General features: G+C 31.7%; 4 protein-coding genes across 4 annotated transcripts; 3 read left to right on the forward strand and 1 right to left on the reverse strand.

Annotated features, from left to right (window-relative positions):
- The first annotated feature begins 1,274 nt into the window (after nucleotides 1-1,274).
- LOC136988034 (uncharacterized) lies at nucleotides 1,275-3,323 on the forward strand. The gene is made up of 2 exons (XM_067285856.1): nucleotides 1,275-1,522; nucleotides 2,252-3,323. Exons 1-2 carry the CDS (start codon nucleotides 1,344-1,346, stop codon nucleotides 3,303-3,305), a joined length of 1,233 nt encoding a protein of 410 aa, XP_067141957.1. The 5' UTR covers nucleotides 1,275-1,343; the 3' UTR covers nucleotides 3,306-3,323.
- Nucleotides 3,324-6,157: 2,834 nt separating this feature from the next.
- On the forward strand, nucleotides 6,158-6,928 carry LOC136988199 (zinc finger MYM-type protein 5-like). Its single transcript, XM_067286076.1, has one exon. The coding sequence runs from the start codon at nucleotides 6,158-6,160 to the stop codon at nucleotides 6,926-6,928; it is 771 nt and encodes a 256-aa protein (XP_067142177.1).
- A 739-nt stretch (nucleotides 6,929-7,667) lies between these two features.
- Nucleotides 7,668-8,519, forward strand: LOC136988272 (uncharacterized). The gene has a single exon (XM_067286176.1). It carries the CDS (start codon nucleotides 7,668-7,670, stop codon nucleotides 8,517-8,519), a length of 852 nt encoding a protein of 283 aa, XP_067142277.1.
- Nucleotides 8,520-18,243: 9,724 nt separating this feature from the next.
- LOC136988355 (uncharacterized) lies at nucleotides 18,244-19,869 on the reverse strand. Its single transcript, XM_067286260.1, has 5 exons — nucleotides 19,645-19,869; nucleotides 19,476-19,539; nucleotides 19,203-19,307; nucleotides 19,008-19,142; nucleotides 18,244-18,944 (listed from the first exon to the last, which is right to left on the reverse strand). The coding sequence occupies exons 1-5, from the start codon at nucleotides 19,867-19,869 to the stop codon at nucleotides 18,244-18,246; spliced, it is 1,230 nt and encodes a 409-aa protein (XP_067142361.1).
- Nucleotides 19,870-20,725: the final 856 nt, after the last annotated feature.

Genomic DNA, 20,725 nt, shown 5'->3' on the forward strand with positions numbered 1-20,725 from the left:
CAAACTTGTCAGAAGGTACAGTACATCAATCCAAATGGAGGCGACGGGGGTTGGCTGTCAAGCGCACACGTAATGGCCTCGGCGATACCTAATGTTCCTTATCCAGATGCGTAGGTATGGTACGGACAGACACAGGGGCCCGTATGATGGCGCTACCTGTGTCCGGATGACAGACAAAGATACGGTCGGCTTTGTGAATGCTTGTCGGAGGACCTGACAATCTTCTCGCTAGTGGTCTGCCGACGACGTCTTGGCCATAGGTGCGATGTATGCAAGCTCTCTCTTGCCCACGGTCCCAACTCCTCCTCACAGTGTTATTATAACGGCTGAGGTGGCAAGCTAATTTGGCAAGATGTCCATACGGCATCTCTCAACCCAATGATCCTACTCCTCTCAAACTCGATTAGTTATTCATATGGTTTTTATTGTGACGTAAAATAATTTCTAGTGATACAGCGTCCCTCTGCAACAGGAAAACTGCAAACAGGATTTCTTTGAGTGTTTTTATAGGTCAAGGGGAACGCTCTTTAACCTTCACTGCTGGCATTAGGCAAAAAGCCTTTACGCTATAACTCTAATCATTTCTATATCTGCTTGAGACTTATATGCATATACCAAGTTTCGCGGCGATATGACAACTCTTTTCTGGTGCGTTACTTTTTATGGCAATGAGTGTAGTTTGTTCAGTTTCTATATAAATTTTTATAAACAGAGCTTTATCCCGAGCCTGGATTTAATCGAACAATTGAAACACCATTCAAAGCAACTGTTTGTTAACAATCATTTTAATTCTTTTCTGAAGCATTAAGCGAAATAGAAGCCGACACATATCCACAAAATTTTCTGCTGTTCTTTTTTTTTTTTTTTTTTTTCACTGTTTTGGATTTAGGAGGTCAGAAAATGTGGAGATTTGAAAATTGACAAAATTTGGAATTTATAATTTGATAAAAGCGCTGTTATGAAATGCCGTTTGATCCTCTTGCATTACTTTTGCTTATGGCGTTTCAGGAATTATGGCTACTATAAAAGTTATTTTCATTTCGTATTAATGATATTGGTTTAGATGTCAAATAACGATGATTACGTTGATATCGTTCTTCATTAAAGTTATTTTTTCAAATCATCTTCAAAGAAAATTAATTTTTCTAATTAAATAACTAGATTAAACTAATTTAATTTTTTCCTGAAAATGATTTATTTTACGAATAACTTATTTTTGTAATTAATCCATCAAGTACGCATAATTTTAATAAACAATAAACGATTTTAATCGAGCGTCAAACTAATTCAGTAACAATTAGAGAGGCAACAAAACTTGTTTGCAACTAAAATAATCACTGAAAATGGCTTTCAATTTCCAAGAATTTGCTTACATTGAATGCAACGACGGTGATGTTATGGTATGGAAACCTCTCCTTGAAAGGAATTCCTCCACTCTAAAAGATGTAATCGTTTATTTTTGTACGATGACATCAAAATTGAAGGTGGATTGCATGCGAAACGATTTCTTACAGATAATAAAGTAAGTGATCGGTATGAAAAGAATTCGAAATTAATATATTTCTGATTAATCCAAAATCAAATACGCAATAAATACAGTCAAACCTGTTTTTATGCGGGGGATAGGGACCGCATTAAAAAAAACGCAGTTTAATGTAACAATTAGTAACAATTGGAAACCCATCAGTGCCCAAGTGATCTTCGTTCCCTAAACACTGGGAATTCAGTTGTGGGTTGGCCTCGACACGTCGGAGTTTTCCGGGTTTTCTCCACGTCTGTAACGCCTAAATAGGAGCCAGTTTCTTTAAAAAAAACCTACCAGAAGGCAATCATCTAGGCATATCGCCCAAGTGTTGCGTTGCCGTAACTTAACTAATAAACAGTAAGAATTGGCCATTTAAGGGTCAACCTAAACGTCTGGGAGATCGAGGCGAATTTTTTATGATATACCGTGATTTTTCATCCGGATAGAACGCGCGTGAAAAATACCTCTATACAGGCGATCTGTCCTCGTATTTGTCGTGCCTCGGCCCTCACGTCATTGTGGGGGGCCTGGCCGAGCCGACGATGAATACGATTGAAAAAGCCATCCTTTTAACCAAAGCAGGGAAAGGGTTAAAAATCAATAATAATCTGTGTACAATTATTTGTAAACTGTCTCATACAATAGTATGTGACAGTTTACAAATATATTTTATATTCGTAATTCATAACTCTTATTACATTAATCTGTACGTATACTTTTTTCCAGCTATTTAGCTACGAATGCTCTTCCTTTATATTCTATAGAAAATGGCTTAAATATATACAGACTCGGAAGCGTATTTAAGATAGAAGAAATAAAAGACATTTGCAGAAACTACATCATTCATCATATAGACATTGAAAACGTATGCTACATTCACGATTTTTCATGCGAACACGAAGATTACTCGATCCAATATCATTGTTGGATACAATTCGATAGACACTGTCAAGAAATTCTGGATTCAGAAGGTTTTCTTTCTTGCAAGGATACAACAATTTCCAGATTCGTTTCTAGACCGATATACACGTCACTCAAAGAAGAAAATCTGTTTAAAGCAGTATTGAAGTGGGCAGCAAGAAGAACTCTAAACGAATCCAGCCAATCAACATCGATTACAGGATTACTTAAGGCAAAACCAGAAGAAATTCGTGCTCGTTTGGCACCTTTTCTACCTAAAATACGCCTACTTTCCTTGGATAGAGAAACGTTAGAAAAGGAAATATTTACAGAAAACATTTTAACAGCAGATGAAATGAATTCACTTCGATGTTTTTCCGAGAATACACACCCCTCTACCTCAGTTCCTCCAACAATTTGTAATAATGATAAATCTCGTAAATATGTCTTCTATAATTCATTTATTCATTATATGAATAAATGCAGTCTGGATACTGTTGAATGGATTAAATTAGACGAATCATATAAGTTTCAAGGAAAGTTTTACACGGAAGAAGATTGCTTTCTTCTAGGTTTCAATCTACCGATAACTCACGAAAAAGCAATAACTTTTATGGTAGATGTGGTTCCTGAATCGCAAGAATCAATAACAATAAAAGAGAAACTTATGACGTGTGATAAAAATGGGCTGATTACACTAGAAAATCCAATTTTTATTGCAAAATATTCAGTCATTGCGATCTTTTCGAAGATTATACAAGCAAATTCTGACATTTGGATTAATTCTCATTACTATTTTCTCACAGACACAAGACTTGATTGCAAAAATATTAAAGATAAATTTAAGATTTTATATATGAACGTCGCTTTATATTTTTGAACTAAAATTTCAAAATTCATCGGCATTAAAATTTATTTAAGAATGTTGCTTTGTTGTATTTATTTACATTTCATTTTTTTTTCAGTTAGACTGTATGAAAACAGTCAAACTTCGTTAAAACTCTCCTTTAAGCCGCCATTCTCACGAACAGCCAAAAATGATAGATGAACGGATATTCTGTATGTTTTCCAAATAGAAAATTTCCGCCCTCCCGATCTGCCAATTTGAAAACATTCATTTTATATTGCTTTTGTTTTCAGTAATTCGATACAGATACAGGAAACGAAGATCTACATGTAAATCATGTAATTATTTTTTTGACAGCAACTTGTCAATCACTTTTTATCTGTCTGAGAGTATGAAATGCCCTGGCAAAATACTCTTTCATTAATTTTCTGAAATTTTTCAGTTAGCTTCTCTCTATTCTTATTGACACACCGACTACTCGTTGAATTCAGATTCCTTTCTATTAGCCTGTAACATTGTTTTCTTTAAGAGCTACCATGTAATTGGTACTGGTGGTCTATAACAGACACCGGAATCTAAAAAAGTTTAATGATTAATTCAATACAATGGTTAACGCAAATGTCTATACAATTTTTCAATAAATAACATTCTTTCCTTCCTCGACTTGACTCTGGCTCATTTTATAATTACTCAACATTCTTAATTAAACAAAATCATCAAAAGGGCCATTAGCAGGCGGTCGCTCTAAAAACCTATTAATGGTCAAAGTTGGCACTTTAATAACATTACGCGTATGGCTCAAGTCTATAATAATTCACAGAAATAAATAATTCTTAATGAGGCTTTACCTCATTAAGAATTATTTATTTCTGTTATGAAAATTACAATATCTAAAGTGTTTATTCAGAACGACTGCTCACCTTAATATATGAATCAATATTTATCGGACTGAGGTACCGTTTTTCTCATTATTTATAAAGGTCCATAACAAATACAAACGAGTACTTTCAACGGTGTATCAGAGAAAAAATTTTTGTCGAAATAAATATCGAACAAAAGTTTTCAATAAGAGAAACACTTTTTAAACTTTCCTTTTTCGTTGTAGTATTTATGAAACCGTACCGGTACTTATTCTGCAACTTGAACACTAACTATATAGTGTATTTACTCGGACACATGGCAAATTTCATCACTAATTTTTATTCAGTTGTATTTTAGTTCGCTGAAGAGGGACGTCAACAGCCCGAAACGTGTACAAGCACTTAACACACATACAAACAGAATAAAAATTAGTGATAAAATTTGCCATGTGTCCGAGTAAATACACTATATAGTTAGCAGGGGCGGACTGGCCATGTGGAAAATGTGGTAAATTCCACATGGGCCGTATACAATTTGGGCCGTTTTTCTGAATATATACATAATATACTTTTTTGTTCAGTTTTATTTCAAAAATTTCATTTGTAGCCCTTGGATTGGTTTATTTTTTGTCTTTAAGGGTGATAGAATTGTTTACAAATGCACATATACTTTCGTAGGCGCTTGACCCATTTTCAAGACTAAATGAAGCCCAAGGGAGTATATGTACTGTACATATACATTCGTAAACAATTCTACCACCCCTTAAAGACGCAAAAATAAACCAACCCAAGGGGTTACCGTAATTGCAAGGACTATCTGGTAATTTAACCCCACTTCACTAGCGGCCGGATGGCCGAGCGGTCAAGGTTAGCAGCCTGCCGCCCTGGGGGACCCGGGATCGAATCCGGACGGGTCGAAAAATCCCCAGGAATTTTTCGGGGGGTGGTCCGTCCGGATATGTCGGTCCCCGTCCCTCACCACCCGGCCGCCCCATTGTGGGCCTGGCCGAACCCATAATGGGCTTGCTATAAGAGGCCCTCTTAGTGCCTACTGGGCGGAAAGAGTTACAAAAAAAAAAAAAAAAAAAAACCCCACTTTACTGCACATTTCATATAGAGCTGTAAAGTTTTGCCATTGCTTTGTATCGTTGCATTCACTTTTTTGGTTTTTTGCAAATTTTTACTATTAATCTACTGTGGTTTATCCGAATTATAGAAAAAGGTATGTTAAATATTTGAAATTTTACGGAAATAGAATTTTTAATGTAGAATTTCGAATTTTAAATATCCAAGTTAGAATTTCTGTTTAATAATAATGTTACTATTAATTTCCAAAATTAAAACTTAAAATGTTTGAACTAGAAAATTATTAATATTTTAAAAAGAATTCAGACTTAGAACTGGACAGTAATAAATACAAAATCCACTTATGAGAATGTTTCAACTTCGCATTACTTTCAATGCTGAACTGACCTTGAGGTTCACACGTGGTTTTGTACAATAAAAGCTCGATATAACCGTTATAAGATCGATGAAATATATCAGATATACCTATGCTAATTTATGAATATATGAATAAACGTTTGTGATTTACCCGTACTGTTTTTCTTTTTTCTTATGTGCGACCCGTTTCAATTCGAAAGTTCCAAATGTGGCCCTTAGAAAAAGGTTGCCCATCCCTGGTATAATGCAAAAACAGTAAGAGTTGCGCTCCGAATTCTCTCTTCTCTGGTTCTCATAACGGTATAAACTGCTACGAACTGCTAATTACAATTATTTTATTTATTTGATATAAGCAGAAAATGTTTTTAATAATTATTTTCTTTATATTATAAATGCTTTAATTAAAAATAGTCTATTTTATAGGTTCGGACAACTAGGATTTTACAAATTTGATAATAAGTTTTAAAAAAGCTATTTTTTCCTTTCAGGTTAGTAAAAAGTAGGTTATAGGTTATAACATCACAAAATATATTTGGTATATAAATGGTTTGGTTCGATCCCTTATAATTTTTAATTTGCAAAATGGAACCACAGCGTGAGAAAAAAGAAGCAAAGGGTGGTCAAGAAAAGTTGAGACTAAAAAGAAAACATGATTTGGAGTTAGTAGCTGGACAGGGCTACAGTGTACAACAAATGTTTAATAAAATCTTAAAATGCCAGTCTGAAAATATGTCTAACAACGACAATGTGAATCAATGGGAAAATATAAATAAAGATATTATTATTCAAGAAATTGAAAATAATAGGCCTATATCTGCAACTAAAACCGACGTAGATAATATCGATAATGCTCAAACTGATCAAAACAAATTTGAGAAAGAGAAAAATAAAGAAATTTTGCAAGAAATGGAAGTCAGTATTCCAATTCTAGAGGGCAACGAGTCTAATACATTTTTTATAAAACCGCATTACAGTAATATAGATGATTTCTTCAAGTATCATCCGAAACAACCTACCAAAAAAACACCGTTTAATACTAAAATTTATAATAGAAAAATAGATTGTCAAAATCGTAAATGGCTAACATTTTGTGAAGAAAATAACAAGTTGTACTGTTTGATCTGCTTAGCATACGGACGAGATTCAGAAGACAATGTTTTTATCAAAGGTTTTAATAATTGGCATTATGTTCATCAATATGTCGAAAGGCATGAGAAAAGCAAGTTTCATGACGAAAATGCTGTTCGCAATTTCATGCGCACGAAAAACTGTTCAAGCATTACTACACAATTGAAATCGATACGAAATGAAAAAATAATTTTTAATCGTAACGTTGTAAAACGAATCAATTGATATTATTAAATTGATTGGCAAAAGAGGGTTAAGTTATAGATGCAAACGAAATGAGGGTCTTCATATATTGGACGATGACAATGTAGATCATGGAAACTTTTTAGAAATGATATTACTTTTGAGCAAACATGACGATATTTTGAAAAAGCATTTGGATAGTTGCATTAAGGAGAGTAAAAAAATTTACCAGTCAAATTTAGATAAGAGAACACAAGGACGTGGAAACTTAGTTACATTTTTATCAAAAACTACTGTAAACTACATACTTGAAGCAATATCGAAACTAATTAAAAACAAAATTTCGAAAGAAATAAATGATGCTGGAATGTATAGTATTCAGATTGACACCACACAAGATATAAGCGTTCAAGATCAATGCGCAATTATAGTGAGATACGTAAATAAATACATAAATGAGAGACTTTTAGCCATCGTCATTGTGGAATCATCAACAGATGAAACTTTTTACAATATTATAAAAGATATATTAGGAAAAAATAATTAGGACATTACCAAATGTATCGGAAATTCTACTGATGGTGCTAGTAATAAGCGCGGGAAATATCGTGAGTTTTCTGCTCACATAACTAGAAGCTATCCCGGAGCATGTTCATGTATGGTGCTACGCCCAGTTTTGAATTTAGTTATTTCTGACATTACTTAGTCATCAATTGCTGTAGCTTCATTATTTAGTCTATTAAATTTAATAGCAATTTTCATTCGAGAATCGTACATTCGAATGAATGTGTGGATTTCTTTTAGTAAAGATACTAGGCGTAAAAAATTAAATACGATAGGAGAAACGCGATGGTGGGCCAAGGATGTAGTCTTGAAGAAAGTGTTTGGTAATTTTGCTAATCCTAAAGATGGCTTATATGTTGAATTAATATTAACATTACAGTATTTTGCTACATCAATAAACTTTCAACCAAACATACGAATAAAAGCAAAATCTTTTCTAGATTCCTTAATAAAATATGAAATAGTTTTTACAGCTGAACTTTTCTTACAAATATTTGATATTACAACACCGATTTCAAATTATTTGCAAGAAAGAAGCATAGATTTCATCAAAGCTCATCCTATGGTTATGAATGCAATCAAATTATTAAAGGATATATCGCAAAAATTTAACGTTGTAAAGAACTCTGCTGATGTGTTTGTAAATTATGTTAATAATAAACTGGATGAAATGCAGTGTGATGTCGAAGTTGAACATACATTACCGGATATTAGAATACGCAAAAGAAAGCAAATGGACAGTGGAGAAACTACGGACGAACCGGTAAGAGATTCATTCAAGAGGTATGAAATAAGTAATTACAATCACATATTAAATACTGCAATTCAAAGCATGGAAAATCGTTTTACAAAAAACCAATTATTTTATAATGACTTTGCATGTTTGCATCCAAAAAATTTTTCTGAAAATACTCCAGAAAATGCATTCCAAAAATTAAGCAGCATTTTAATACAATTTAATCCAGAAGCAACTCAACACAATATTATTTCAGAATTGCAACATTTTAAAACGTCATGGAATATTTTAAAGGAAAATGTCAGTGAAACTCATCAAATTAAACGAAAATGAACATTATTTTGACGATCAAGTAGAAAATGATAAAGACTCGATTTCATCCTCATACTGCAAAGCTTGCAAAAATTGCCCTATTTGTTGTTACAACATATTATTCAGATATAACATGTTAAGTGGCGCTTATTCTATACTTGGTCAAGCATACAAATATTTACTATCTATGTCTGTAACACAAGTGTCCTGTGACACAGAGCTTTTCTATGTTAAAATTCATTAAAAGCAAACTAAGATCAAGTATCAGACAAGAAAATCTGGAAGCCTTCATGTTAATGTCAGCAGAGAAGAATATTTTAAATGAAATAGATTCTGATGATGTCATTAATATTATTGCTCAACAAAGCGAACTTCTAAATAAAAAATTAATGTTGTAGACTTGTGTTTATTGTAATTTTTGTCAATGTTATATTTTGAATATATTTAAATATAAATTGAAAAAATACATTTTTTTAATTTATGGGCTGGGCTGGTAATAATTTTTTCCACACAAAAGTTTTAGGGCCAGTCCGCCCCTGATAGTTAGTGTTCAAGTTGCAATTTCCTTTTACGTGCTTACATGTTAAGAATCTTTTTAGTAAAACATTAAACAACACAAACATAAATTGACGTGAAACAAATCTTAATTTTATAACATATTTTTTTGTATAAACTTTTAAGAATTATAAATATTAAAATTATAATTTTGTATTGCAAGATTCTACCGTCATTCCCTGTAATTCTAACCCCGTTTCGTATCTTTTCTCCTTATTTTAGGATAGTGTTCGAGTGTATGGTAACTCTATGTCAATTGATTATAATTCGTATTTGTGAAGACTAGTAAATGGCTCTAGACAAACTGAAATGATCCGATCGAAATTTAATACAATTTACTGTATATATATATATATATATATATATGAGAATGCTTGCTTGTCAGCTTGTTTGTTCGCTATACACTCCTAGACCCTTTGATCAATTGCTACGAAACTTGGCAGTTACGTTTATACGCACCTAACTTAAATAATGTCATACATCCTATTCCATAATATTAATTGGATTTCTATAAATCAATTAACTTCTATCTACATTGGATTTGCTGATTTACACGTACCGCCATCTATTGGCAAAAAATTTCAGAAAATGTAAAGATTCGATTTGCTGATGTACAGTACATGTAGCGCCATTAGATGCCGCTACCCTACTCGACCAATGAAATTGTGTCCTTTCGTACCGTTGGAGTATCGTGATAAACGTGACAATGGTAGGCTAAAAAATCAAACTCTTTATAAGGTTTTCGTTTTAATATTTATTATATTACAGTATTTCATTTATATAACTACGAAGGTTATCTTATGTAAGGGTTTGTAATAGATGTAATACCGATGTAATAGATTTCATAAATTATTTATTCCTGTACTGTACACAATTTAAAGAATTTTCGAAATGCATGCCATTAGGCACTTGGTGTTTTAAACCCTTACGTAAGATAACATTTGTAATTATATAAAACAAATAGTATAATGTAATATAATAGAAGGGTTAGAAGTACGAAAGAATCTAATCTTTGTTGGTTTTATTTTTTGCCCAGCAGTGCCAGGCTCATCTGCTTGTATATACAGTACATATAAACGATGAGGAACCGTCGTGTTCAACAGTAGTTTTGAAAAAACAATGATTCCATGGAACCATCTAGTCCAACAAAATAAACGGTTCCGTGAAACCGTTTATTCTGTTGGACTAGATCGTTTAGCGATATCGCGAATTCAAGCAAATATTACTACGAACACTTTTCCAAAATAGAACAATGCCACAACCAAAAAACTTGCAAAATTTTTTACTTATTCATTTCATTACAACAGTAAATTCCTTTTCAAATTTGTTGCATGATATTTAGTTTTTCGCGAGATTTCATGTATAATTTTTGACACATTGTAAATTACAAATTAAAGTGCAATATTAATTCCGTGTAATTCTTTTATCAAGACAGTAATAAATATGACTTGAAATATTTATCTTTATTTTTTCAAAAACTAACATTCAATTCAATTTTCTCGACTCAATTACATAACAATATTATTTTATGTTAACAATTAAAGTAAATTAAACGTATTATTTGCAATCAATTTCGTATCACAATTTTTTCTTGGAGATGCATTTCCTAATTGGAGAAGTCCTGACAATACAGAATAAAAGGAGTTCAAAATCTGTGAAAATAGAAAATTGCACAACTTTTTCTATACATCCATTGTATATCTTATAAATTTAATAACTAAAGTAAATTCCTTGAAATAATCAATTACAAACCATCAACATTACAATTCATAAATTGCAAACAATCCTTTAAAATAATGACCTACTCTTATTAGGAAATCTTTTTTAACGTAGAAAAATCCTCCAATAAATAAACCAATCGGACGTCTTCCAAATCTTTTCATGAAATTCAGCATCTGTAAAACAGAAAACATTCATCATTTCACAATAATCATGCCCATATCTTGCAGAAGTTCTGTTATACTCACTTTCAACTTCTCTTGTAATGTACACTCGACCGACGATAACACGTTGATATGTACGAAGTTTCCATAAAGCTGTGATATTTGTACAGTTAATGATCTACGACAAACAACAAAATATATTTCGCTATAACTTACCTTTGCAATTAACCGAGACAGAATATAAGCCAAGGAAATGGCAATTAAAAAACTAAGTAGACATACCAACAGCATGAGAAGTCTCCACGATAAATCAGCAAATATTGCTGTGTACATTAAGAAGGATGTTATGTAAATAATAAAGCCGTATATCAAAGGAAAAGAAATTTCTAAAACGTCATTCATTTGACAGAAACAATGTAATATTTCTGTGTGTTTCGGTATTACGTCGTAAAGCAGAACGTATACGTCTGTACAATGTTCAGTTATGCCGTTAACAATTTCGCACAGATAATTTAATCGGTTAAAAAGTATAATGCCAATAAAATATAATTGCACACAAATAGTAAATATTACAATATGTGCGTAAACCGTTTCCCAAGAAATGAAAATGGTACAGAAAAAAGCTTCTTCCTCAGATCCATTCATCTTTAGAGCAGGATAAAGAAACATTTCGTAGAACAGGAAACATAAAAATATTGTCATTACGAGCACGTTACAGAATGCTATCCACATTAATTCAATATTCCTCGACAAATTAATTTCTCGGGTGTAACTGCTGATCTTGTACACGAAATTAATTTTCCGTCTTTTGAAAATACTAAACTGTACGGCAGAATGTGTATAAAATAACATAAGTATGTATCTAAGTGGAACGAATTCGTCTCCGAACAGAATCATCCAATCGCTGCAAATTACGTCAATTTGAAGAACATCAAACCATAAGAATTCTATCACATTCACGTACGATTTGTACAATAAATTTTGAAGTGTTCGTCCGTAAATAGCTCTGTTTGTGTGACAGTTACAATCGGATATAATACTAAATCCAAATACTTTGCAGGATTGCACGATGGGAAAGATCAGACACACGGGACAGCCGTTATACATTTGATTATTCATTTCTTGCTATAATGTATATTCTATAGTGTATAATAAACTAATACATGCAGCAATTAAAACGTATTTTACAATAACGCAATGCAAGGGATCGCAGTAAACTGTATCCAAGAGAACGAGGTGATATGATAAATATTCTAATTGCTAATGGTTAAGAGAAAGTTGTTTGCTTCGAAAATCAGTTAAAGATTTCGAAACACCTCACAAATTTTTATTATTAAGCTAACTAAATGAGCAATAATTGTGGAATTTTAATGCATTATAAACAACCGGCATTTAGAAGCTAAATTAATTGAATATTTTTCTTACTTGAATGCGATAACTTCTTATTAAAAGCGAATTTTATTTTATAGTAATCGACTATCAATTTCAAACAATTAACATTCTTCAGTTGAATATTCATCAGGGAAACACATGTATAGAGATCGATAATGGATTCTTCAAATTTCATATTGCGAAATTATGAAGTATACAAGAAGAAAATTTAAATTAAAGGCTAAAAATAGAATTTTCTTAAATTACTTGATACAAGAATAATTATTTTATAATAAAGGAATTGATATTTTTAACATTTCTGTGTTTTTCTATTGTGATTCAATTTTTGTAAGCTAGAAATAAATAATTTATCTTTACATCATGATAAATTATATTTAATTTTGAAATAATAAAACCAGATACAACATTTTCTATGGAACGTATATAGCATCAGCAAGTTTTACTTCCTATATCATAACGGTGCATTTTTTATGAAACTTCTATAACACATATTTCCATGCAATACTACAGGCCACACTAGAAGTTACAAAAGAGCAAACAAGAGTTTGTAAGCTAATAATGAGGTTTAATTATATATAAAATGATATAGTTTAATATCATTAATGTTAATCGTGTTAATCTTAAGATTTGAAATTCTATAATTTTAGCAACAAAGGTAAATTGTATTCTTATTTTAAACGTTACTTCAAAATTATTCGTGAGCACGATAAATGCGGTATTAAAGACGTGTTTTTGCTGGATTAGCTAAATTGTATATAATATTGAATACAGTCAAACCTGTTTTTATGCGGGGGATAGGGACCGCATTAAAAAAAATGCATAAAAAAAATCTCACGAAACTTCACGAATGGCTGTAAATAATAGTTTTCGCGACACAATTAAAAAATATTTTTTTATGCGGTCAACAGGGACCGCATAAAAAAAGTCTCACATAGAAAATAACTCAAAACCGTACGAAATAGAATTTATTGACAACAGATGTCAGCACTTGACTGCATCGTCTGGTCTATCGTCTGTTTTACATATTTTTGTCCAGGTGGTGTTTTGTTGACTTAAAAAGTAAATAATTTCATTTTTCGCATATTCATGCAATAATATTACTATAATAAGTGCATTTATGCTATAATAAGTTTATTTAGCTATAATAAGTCAACGTAAGACATGACGAATCGCACGAGACTAGTCGCCAACTATACCGCACAAATTAAAAATTCGCATTAAAAAAATCGCACAAATAAACATCGCACATAAAAAGAGCGCATAAAAACAGGTTTGACTGTATATTTTTGTGTATTAAATAAATTTTCATGTAGAAAGTAATTTGAATAAATTATATAATTGTGAGAATACTTTAAAGATTACCGTTTTTTTTTTATTGTAAACATATCAAAAATTCGACAATAGTAAAATAATACAGGATAATGGCGTAAATATGTATTATTGTAACGAGCATTACAGCCGTTTCTCTTGTCGCAGTTACTTTTCGTTTTGTCCATGAAAATGTCATTTATGTTTGCATCACAGTACGGCAGAGAAAATACAATAAATACATTATTGACTTATACGTGGAGGTTATGCATCAATAATTAAGTCATCAATTTGTGCTCCAACCCTACAAGCCTCAGATAATTGCATATTTTACTGATATGTAAATGTACTGTTATTGTAAATAGCTACTAAATATCACTTTACACAATGTCTATTAGGAGTACTTTCGTCGATCACCCGGTATATTGTTTTACAAAGTCTGGCATAAAGATTTATAATAATTCAAGTAAATCATTACATGTATCAAACGAGTTTCATTAACATAAAGTCGCAAAAAAATCAATTCATTTTCATTACTTAAAACGAAAAATTATTTTCTATAAACCTCAAATTTATTTATTCGTAATCTAATTAATAAAGTAAATACTGTAATTATAATTTCAGAAAATTGATTTAGATATGAAATATAATCAAGGTTATTTTTCAAAAATATAACAGGACACTTAAATAATGAATTTTGAATGGATTTTCTTGGCCTTTGGCATTCGATGATTCAAATTCGGTCCATTCTGAATCGGTGACGTAATAAAATTCAGATTTAACAAAAATTTCTGAATTAGAAAGCTCCGTATTTGTAATCTTGACAAATATAATAACGGATGACTGCTTAGGTATAAAAATTGGATTTTCCAATCGAATGTTTCCAGTTTGAGAACACTTTGTAGTCTCATCCGTTATGTCTACTTCTCTCCCCGAAAAAATGACATCCATTACAACAGGAATGGGATTTGGCATTTCGTGAGTTATTGGAAGTACAAAACTAATCAGAAAACAATCTTCCTCCGCATAAAATTCGCATTGAAATGTTTGCGTTTTATCAAATTTAATTCGTTTCGTCGCGTGAACGAAGCGTTTATTGACATAATGAATCAACGAATTGAAATTCGTATTCCACCGAGAGTTTTGAATTTTTGCAGATCGTTGGAGGAAGCTCAGATTCTGGAAAAATAAAACTTAAATTGATTGCCGTCATTTCCTGTTTTGTTAAAATATTTTCTTTAAATACGAAATTTCTTAATATATTTACATCCACGCTCAAAAAACGTATCATAGGTAGAAAAGGTTCCATGCGAGCACGAATTCGCTGTGATCTGGTGTCTTCTGTACGTTGCGCGGAACTACTGCGACACTGTTCTTCGAATTCCCTTCTTTCTGCCCATCTTAATAAAGCAAAGAACAGCGTTTCTTCACGTAGAATTGTATACATTGGCCGTGAAACGAATCGTAAAATTTGCAAAGAAGAAAACTTTCTGAATCGAGAATTTCGTTACAAAACACGTCAAAACGTTGCCAGCATCGAAATTGTATGATTTCGTCGCCGTTTTCGCATGCAAATTCGTAGATAAAACACACATTTTCATTGTTGATTTGTCGTAAAATGTAATTTCTGCAGATTGGCACGATATCTTCTATTTTGAAATCTTTCCCAAGTTTATATATTTCCAGACTATTTTCCGTAGATGTTAAATGAAGCTGATGTGTTTTTAAATAGCTATAAAAATTGCAAACATTAATATTTACATTTTCTTATTTACTTTGCGAAACTTACTTTATGAACTCTTGAAAAGAGAGCAGCGTGCATTGTAATTGCAACGTTGACGAGGACAAATAGCAAGAAGCTATTAATTCGTTGAAATGCTCATAGCTTGTCTGCAAGAGTGATATAGGTACTGAGACTTCAGAATCTATACACTGGATTTTAACAAACTCTTCGAAAACATTCTCCATAGTTAAATATAACAATCGCGGAAGCGATTAATAATGTAAAAGTAACAATATTGGTTCAACAATTTAGTAATTTATTAGGAGTTTTGCATTAATATTTTTCTTCGGTGATACGAAACTATCCGACAAATATCCTTTCTTAAGCCACACGATAGATTCCAGCTTTACATCTTAATAAACAGTTAAAAATTGTTAATGTAATTGTGTTCATATTGTGTTATTGGCAATTATGAGAGAGATATGACTGTTAAAATTTAAGATTTTTCGAAATTCCGTCAGATTGTATAATTTTTGTAAAAATAAAAGGCATAGTCGTTTTAATATTAATTGGATAATTTGTATGTTTTTAAGGAGCGTTTTAACTGGACGGCTGAGTAGCCTACAAAGGAAGGTCCGGCAATGTATAATTTGTTCTAGAGTCTAGAACATGGGAGAAAATAAAATGGTAATCGTCTGAGAATTTTAGAACAACTATGTTTTTTATTTTTACAAATATTTAAGATACTAAATTCGGACATTAGCCTAAATGTAAAGGTTTATTGAAGTCAGGGCTGAGCAATTGGTGATGAAATACGGATGCCCGGCATCAGAAACACTGTAGAACTAATATATTTACAATGTAAAATTTTCCAAGACACTATTGTCGGAACGAAGTGACGACTAATACTTGACTTCATGCATTCCTTGTCAATACTATAACTCTAGAATGAGTTGTCCGATCTTGATGAAATTTTCCAGGACGACTCATCATCACTCAAGGATGAACTGATTAAAATTTCAATTCTGAAAAATAATCCATTTTTTGTAGAACTGGAGATAGGGGTCAAAACGAAGATCGCGTTTTTCTTCAGTATAGTTCATTTTTTAGAGTTGCAATTTTACTTATTTCATTCTTGAGTGATGATGAGTCGTCCTAGAAAATTTCGTCAAGATCGGACAACTCATTCTAGAGTTATAATGTTGACAAGGAATGCATGAAATCAAGTATTAGTCCCTGCCTGCACGCACGTGTAGAAGCGTCATCTAGTGGTCGGAAAATATGACAAGCATTAAAACGGTCATTTTGAAAGGTAAATGTTATCGCTAACTAGATACACAACAAATATAGAAAATATTTGTAGAACAATAAGTTTTAAAAAGTTTTCTTTTTAAAACGTGGAGCAGCAGGGATCAATATTGATGGCTTTACGATTCATTCTCTTCTTTGTCTTCCTATCGTTAGTACGAAGTTTCGATCTCTAAATGGAGAAGCTGCACAGAGATTCCAGATTGTGATAAAGTCGCTCAAATTCATCATCATCGATGAAATGTCTATGATAGTGCAAAACTGCTTTACAATTTACATGATCGAGAGAAGATTGAAGGAGACAAACCCCGAGAAAGATGAGCCGTTTGGTGGATTCTTTATCTATTTGTTTGGTGATTTTCGTCAGCTTCCTCCTGTTAAAGATACTCCTCTCTACTGGAGTGTTTTTACAATGTAATGTCCCAACAACATGGGGACCTTGTGGGACATTACATTACATTCGCATTTGATTTTTTTGAGAACTTAGTAATTCTCATATTGTGAACTTAGTAATTCTCATAGACAAATAGATAGTTCTTTCACAGATGTCTTACAACATCTAGCTTCGGGTGATTTCTCTGATACAGATCTGAACATTCTGACGACAAGAAATCGAGCCTATTTATCCAGAGATAAACTTGATTAGTTCCAAACGGCAGTAGTGCTATATATCAAACAAAGCAACGAAGACTACTTGCAGTCAACTGGATGCCCTCTTGCTTATATAGCATCTGAAAACACTCCAGATATTGCCCAGCCTCTGTCCAAAGATAACTCAGCTCTTGGTCTCTCCAAGTATTTGAATCTCTCAGTTAATACAGAATCATGCTAAGTCAACTTATGGGTGCAAGGAGGTCTCGTCAATGGTTCACTAGGGACTATACGCTACATTATATATGTTCCTAATGCTCGCCCTCCAGCTCTATCTCTGTTTATTTTAGTGGAATTCGATAGCTATCAGGGACCTTTCATCTATGATAATCTGTTTCCAATAATCCCCATAACACGCTTTTCGAACAATAGCAGTATATCGCGATCTTGTAGACAGTTTAACCTTACCTTAGCATACTCGACGACTATACATAAATCACAGAGATTAACTCTTCCAAAAATCAAAATTGATATAGGGAAAAAAAAACAGCTATTGGTCTTACCTATGTTACATTGAGTCGAATGAAAAAAATAACTGACATAGTATTTTTAAAGAGTTACAATAAAGATCGTTACGAGTCAATCTGTAAGTCTATGGCCCATAGTGATGGACAGAATTTCATGATACTTTGGCATAGCAATTAATTTATGGCTTATTCTGACCTTATATTTGTTCCTTTAAATGATCCAATAGAAATCATATATATTCGATTATTTAAAACCAATGGGATCGCGTTTGTTGTAATATTAACACACTAAAAATAAAAAATTTTTAGTTAAAAAACAAGTAAAAATTATACTCTTTCCATTTCCGACTTCGAGGATTCTATGAGCCAAAACAAGACAAACAAATGGCAAGGAACAATCACTACTTTATTAATTTATCCATATGCATTTTGCCATCTAGGCCTCCTCAGTGGATACATCAGGATGTTATTCGTTGATTACGTTTTATACCCAACAACCGTTCCCAGCATGCATCAACAACCATTCCAGCATTCAAATTAAGTAAATTTACATGTTCGGCAATACAGAAATGTTCTACAATTTTTCTTTCTAAGTTATTTTCTATTCTATACAAAACTTTAGTATTTTTTATACTTATATTACAATTAAATTTATTGCAATGTAAAAACCATGCTGATTCCGTTCTTCTCAGTCTAATGGCTGCCTCATGTTCCTTTACTCTCAACTCCAATCTTCTTCCGGTTTCGCCAATGTAATAATTTGGGCTTCCACATGTACATGACATCCTATATACGACGCCGGCGATTTTAAATTGATCTCCGGGCGAATTTTCACTGTTCATTATACTGATAATGTTAGACATCTTATTCTTTTGGTTCGCAACTATGCATATAGAAAATCTTTTAAAAATTGGTTTATATTTTTCAAAAACTTTAGCAACATAAGGAAACTTTGCATAAGAAATATCTTCTATGTTATTTTTAACATTAAATCTACGTTTTAAATATAATTTATACCACTTACAGAGGATATGTTTCGGATAGTCATTTAACTGAAATTTTTTGAACAATTGTTTTACTTCGATATCTATGTTTTCTTGCTGAGTTGTTCTATTTAGTATCTTTCTCAATTCCATATTAAAGACATTCTTTTTATTTTCTAAAGGACAATAAGATTTAAAGTTAATAGTTTTACCATTATTACATAGTTTTTCATACTTACTAAATGATACACTTCTCTCTTCTCTTTTTATAGTGACATCTAAAAAATCCATTCTATTTTGTTGTTCATCTTCACTTGTAAACTTTAAGTTTTTACGTAATCTATTTGCATATTCTTCAATATGTTTGGATGAAACTATTTGAGAATCATAAACTATTATTATATCATCTACATATCGTGCATAATATTTAATACCTGTTAGACTTGAAATTCTTTCATCTATTTTATTCATATAATTATCAGCCAATTTTGGTCCTATAACCGATCCCATGGCAATACCTTTTTTCTGTCTATAATATTCTGTAGAGATTTTAAAGTAGTTATTATTAAATACAAATTTAACAAGCTCTATTATATATTCAGAAACGTTACATGTTTTGAGACTTTCTATTATCATTTCTAAAGTGATAGATGGGTACATAGACTTTATATCCAAACTCATAATACGAAAAGATTTTTTATAGTTACCTTTTAACAATCCGTTAATTAATTCTTCTGTACTTTGTATACTATAGGTTGATTTTTCCATATTCTGAAAGAAGTTTTTTAAAAAACCTTCTAAGTTATACAAAACAGTTCTTCTAAAATCCACAAGGGGTCTACAAGTGTTACCAGGCTTATGCGTTTTGATTCTTACATTTAACTTAGGTTCTCTTACATTATTAAAGTCCAAAATATTTTTGACTTGGTTAGCTGGAATTTCATTCTTATATTTTTTAATTAATTTAGTAAGGTTGCTTTTAATTTCCTCAATAGGGTTTCTTGGTAATAATTCATAGTCATCCGATGAAATTATTTCTAATTTTTTGGATAACAATTCCTCCTTTTTAATAATCACCAATTGCTTTGATTTATCTGCCATGACTAAAGAAATATGTTTTTTGTTAAAAAATTTGATTAATCTTTTCATTTTTTTAGCTATTTTAACAGCTTTTTTATCTATAAAATAACTATTATTTTTATTTTTACCTTTAAATTTGTTTAAATCCTTACTTATGGCTGTTCTTAATTTTGTTTGTTCTTCTTTACTTCCCGGGAGTTTCCTTATTGCATGTTCTATTTCCGCAATTATGAATGCTTTATTCCGCAGAATGTCTTTAATATGGAATTGAGAAAGATACTAAATAGAACAACTCAGCAAGAAAACATAGATATCGAAGTAAAACAATTGTTCAAAAAATTTCAGTTAAATGACTATCCGAAACATATTCTCTGTAAGTGGTACAATTTATATTTAAAACGTAGATTTAATGTTAAAAATAACATAGAAGATATCTCTTATGCAAAGTTTCCTTATGTTGCTAAAGTTTTTGAAAAATATAAACCAATTTTTAAAAGATTTTCTGTATGCATAGTTGCGAACCAAAAGAATAAGATGTCTAACATTATCAGTATAATGAACAGTGAAAATTCGCCCGGAGACCAATTTAAAATCGCCGGCGTCGTATATAGGATGTCATGTACATGTGGAAGCCCAAATTATTACATTGGAGAAACCGGAAGAAGATTGGAGTTGAGAGTAAAGGAACATGAGGCAGCCATTAGACTGAGAAGAACGGAATCAGCATGGTTTTTACATTGCAATAAATTTAATTGTAATATAAATATAAAAAATACTAAAATTTTGTATAGAATAGAAAATAACTTAGAAAGAAAAATTGTAGAACATTTCTGTATCGCCGAACATGTAAATTTACTTAATTTGAATGCTGGAGTGG

Source organism: Centruroides vittatus, unplaced genomic scaffold, assembly GCF_030686945.1.
Source record: "Centruroides vittatus isolate TY-2023 unplaced genomic scaffold, ASM3068694v2 contig_1026, whole genome shotgun sequence".
NCBI lineage: Eukaryota > Metazoa > Arthropoda > Arachnida > Scorpiones > Buthidae > Centruroides > Centruroides vittatus.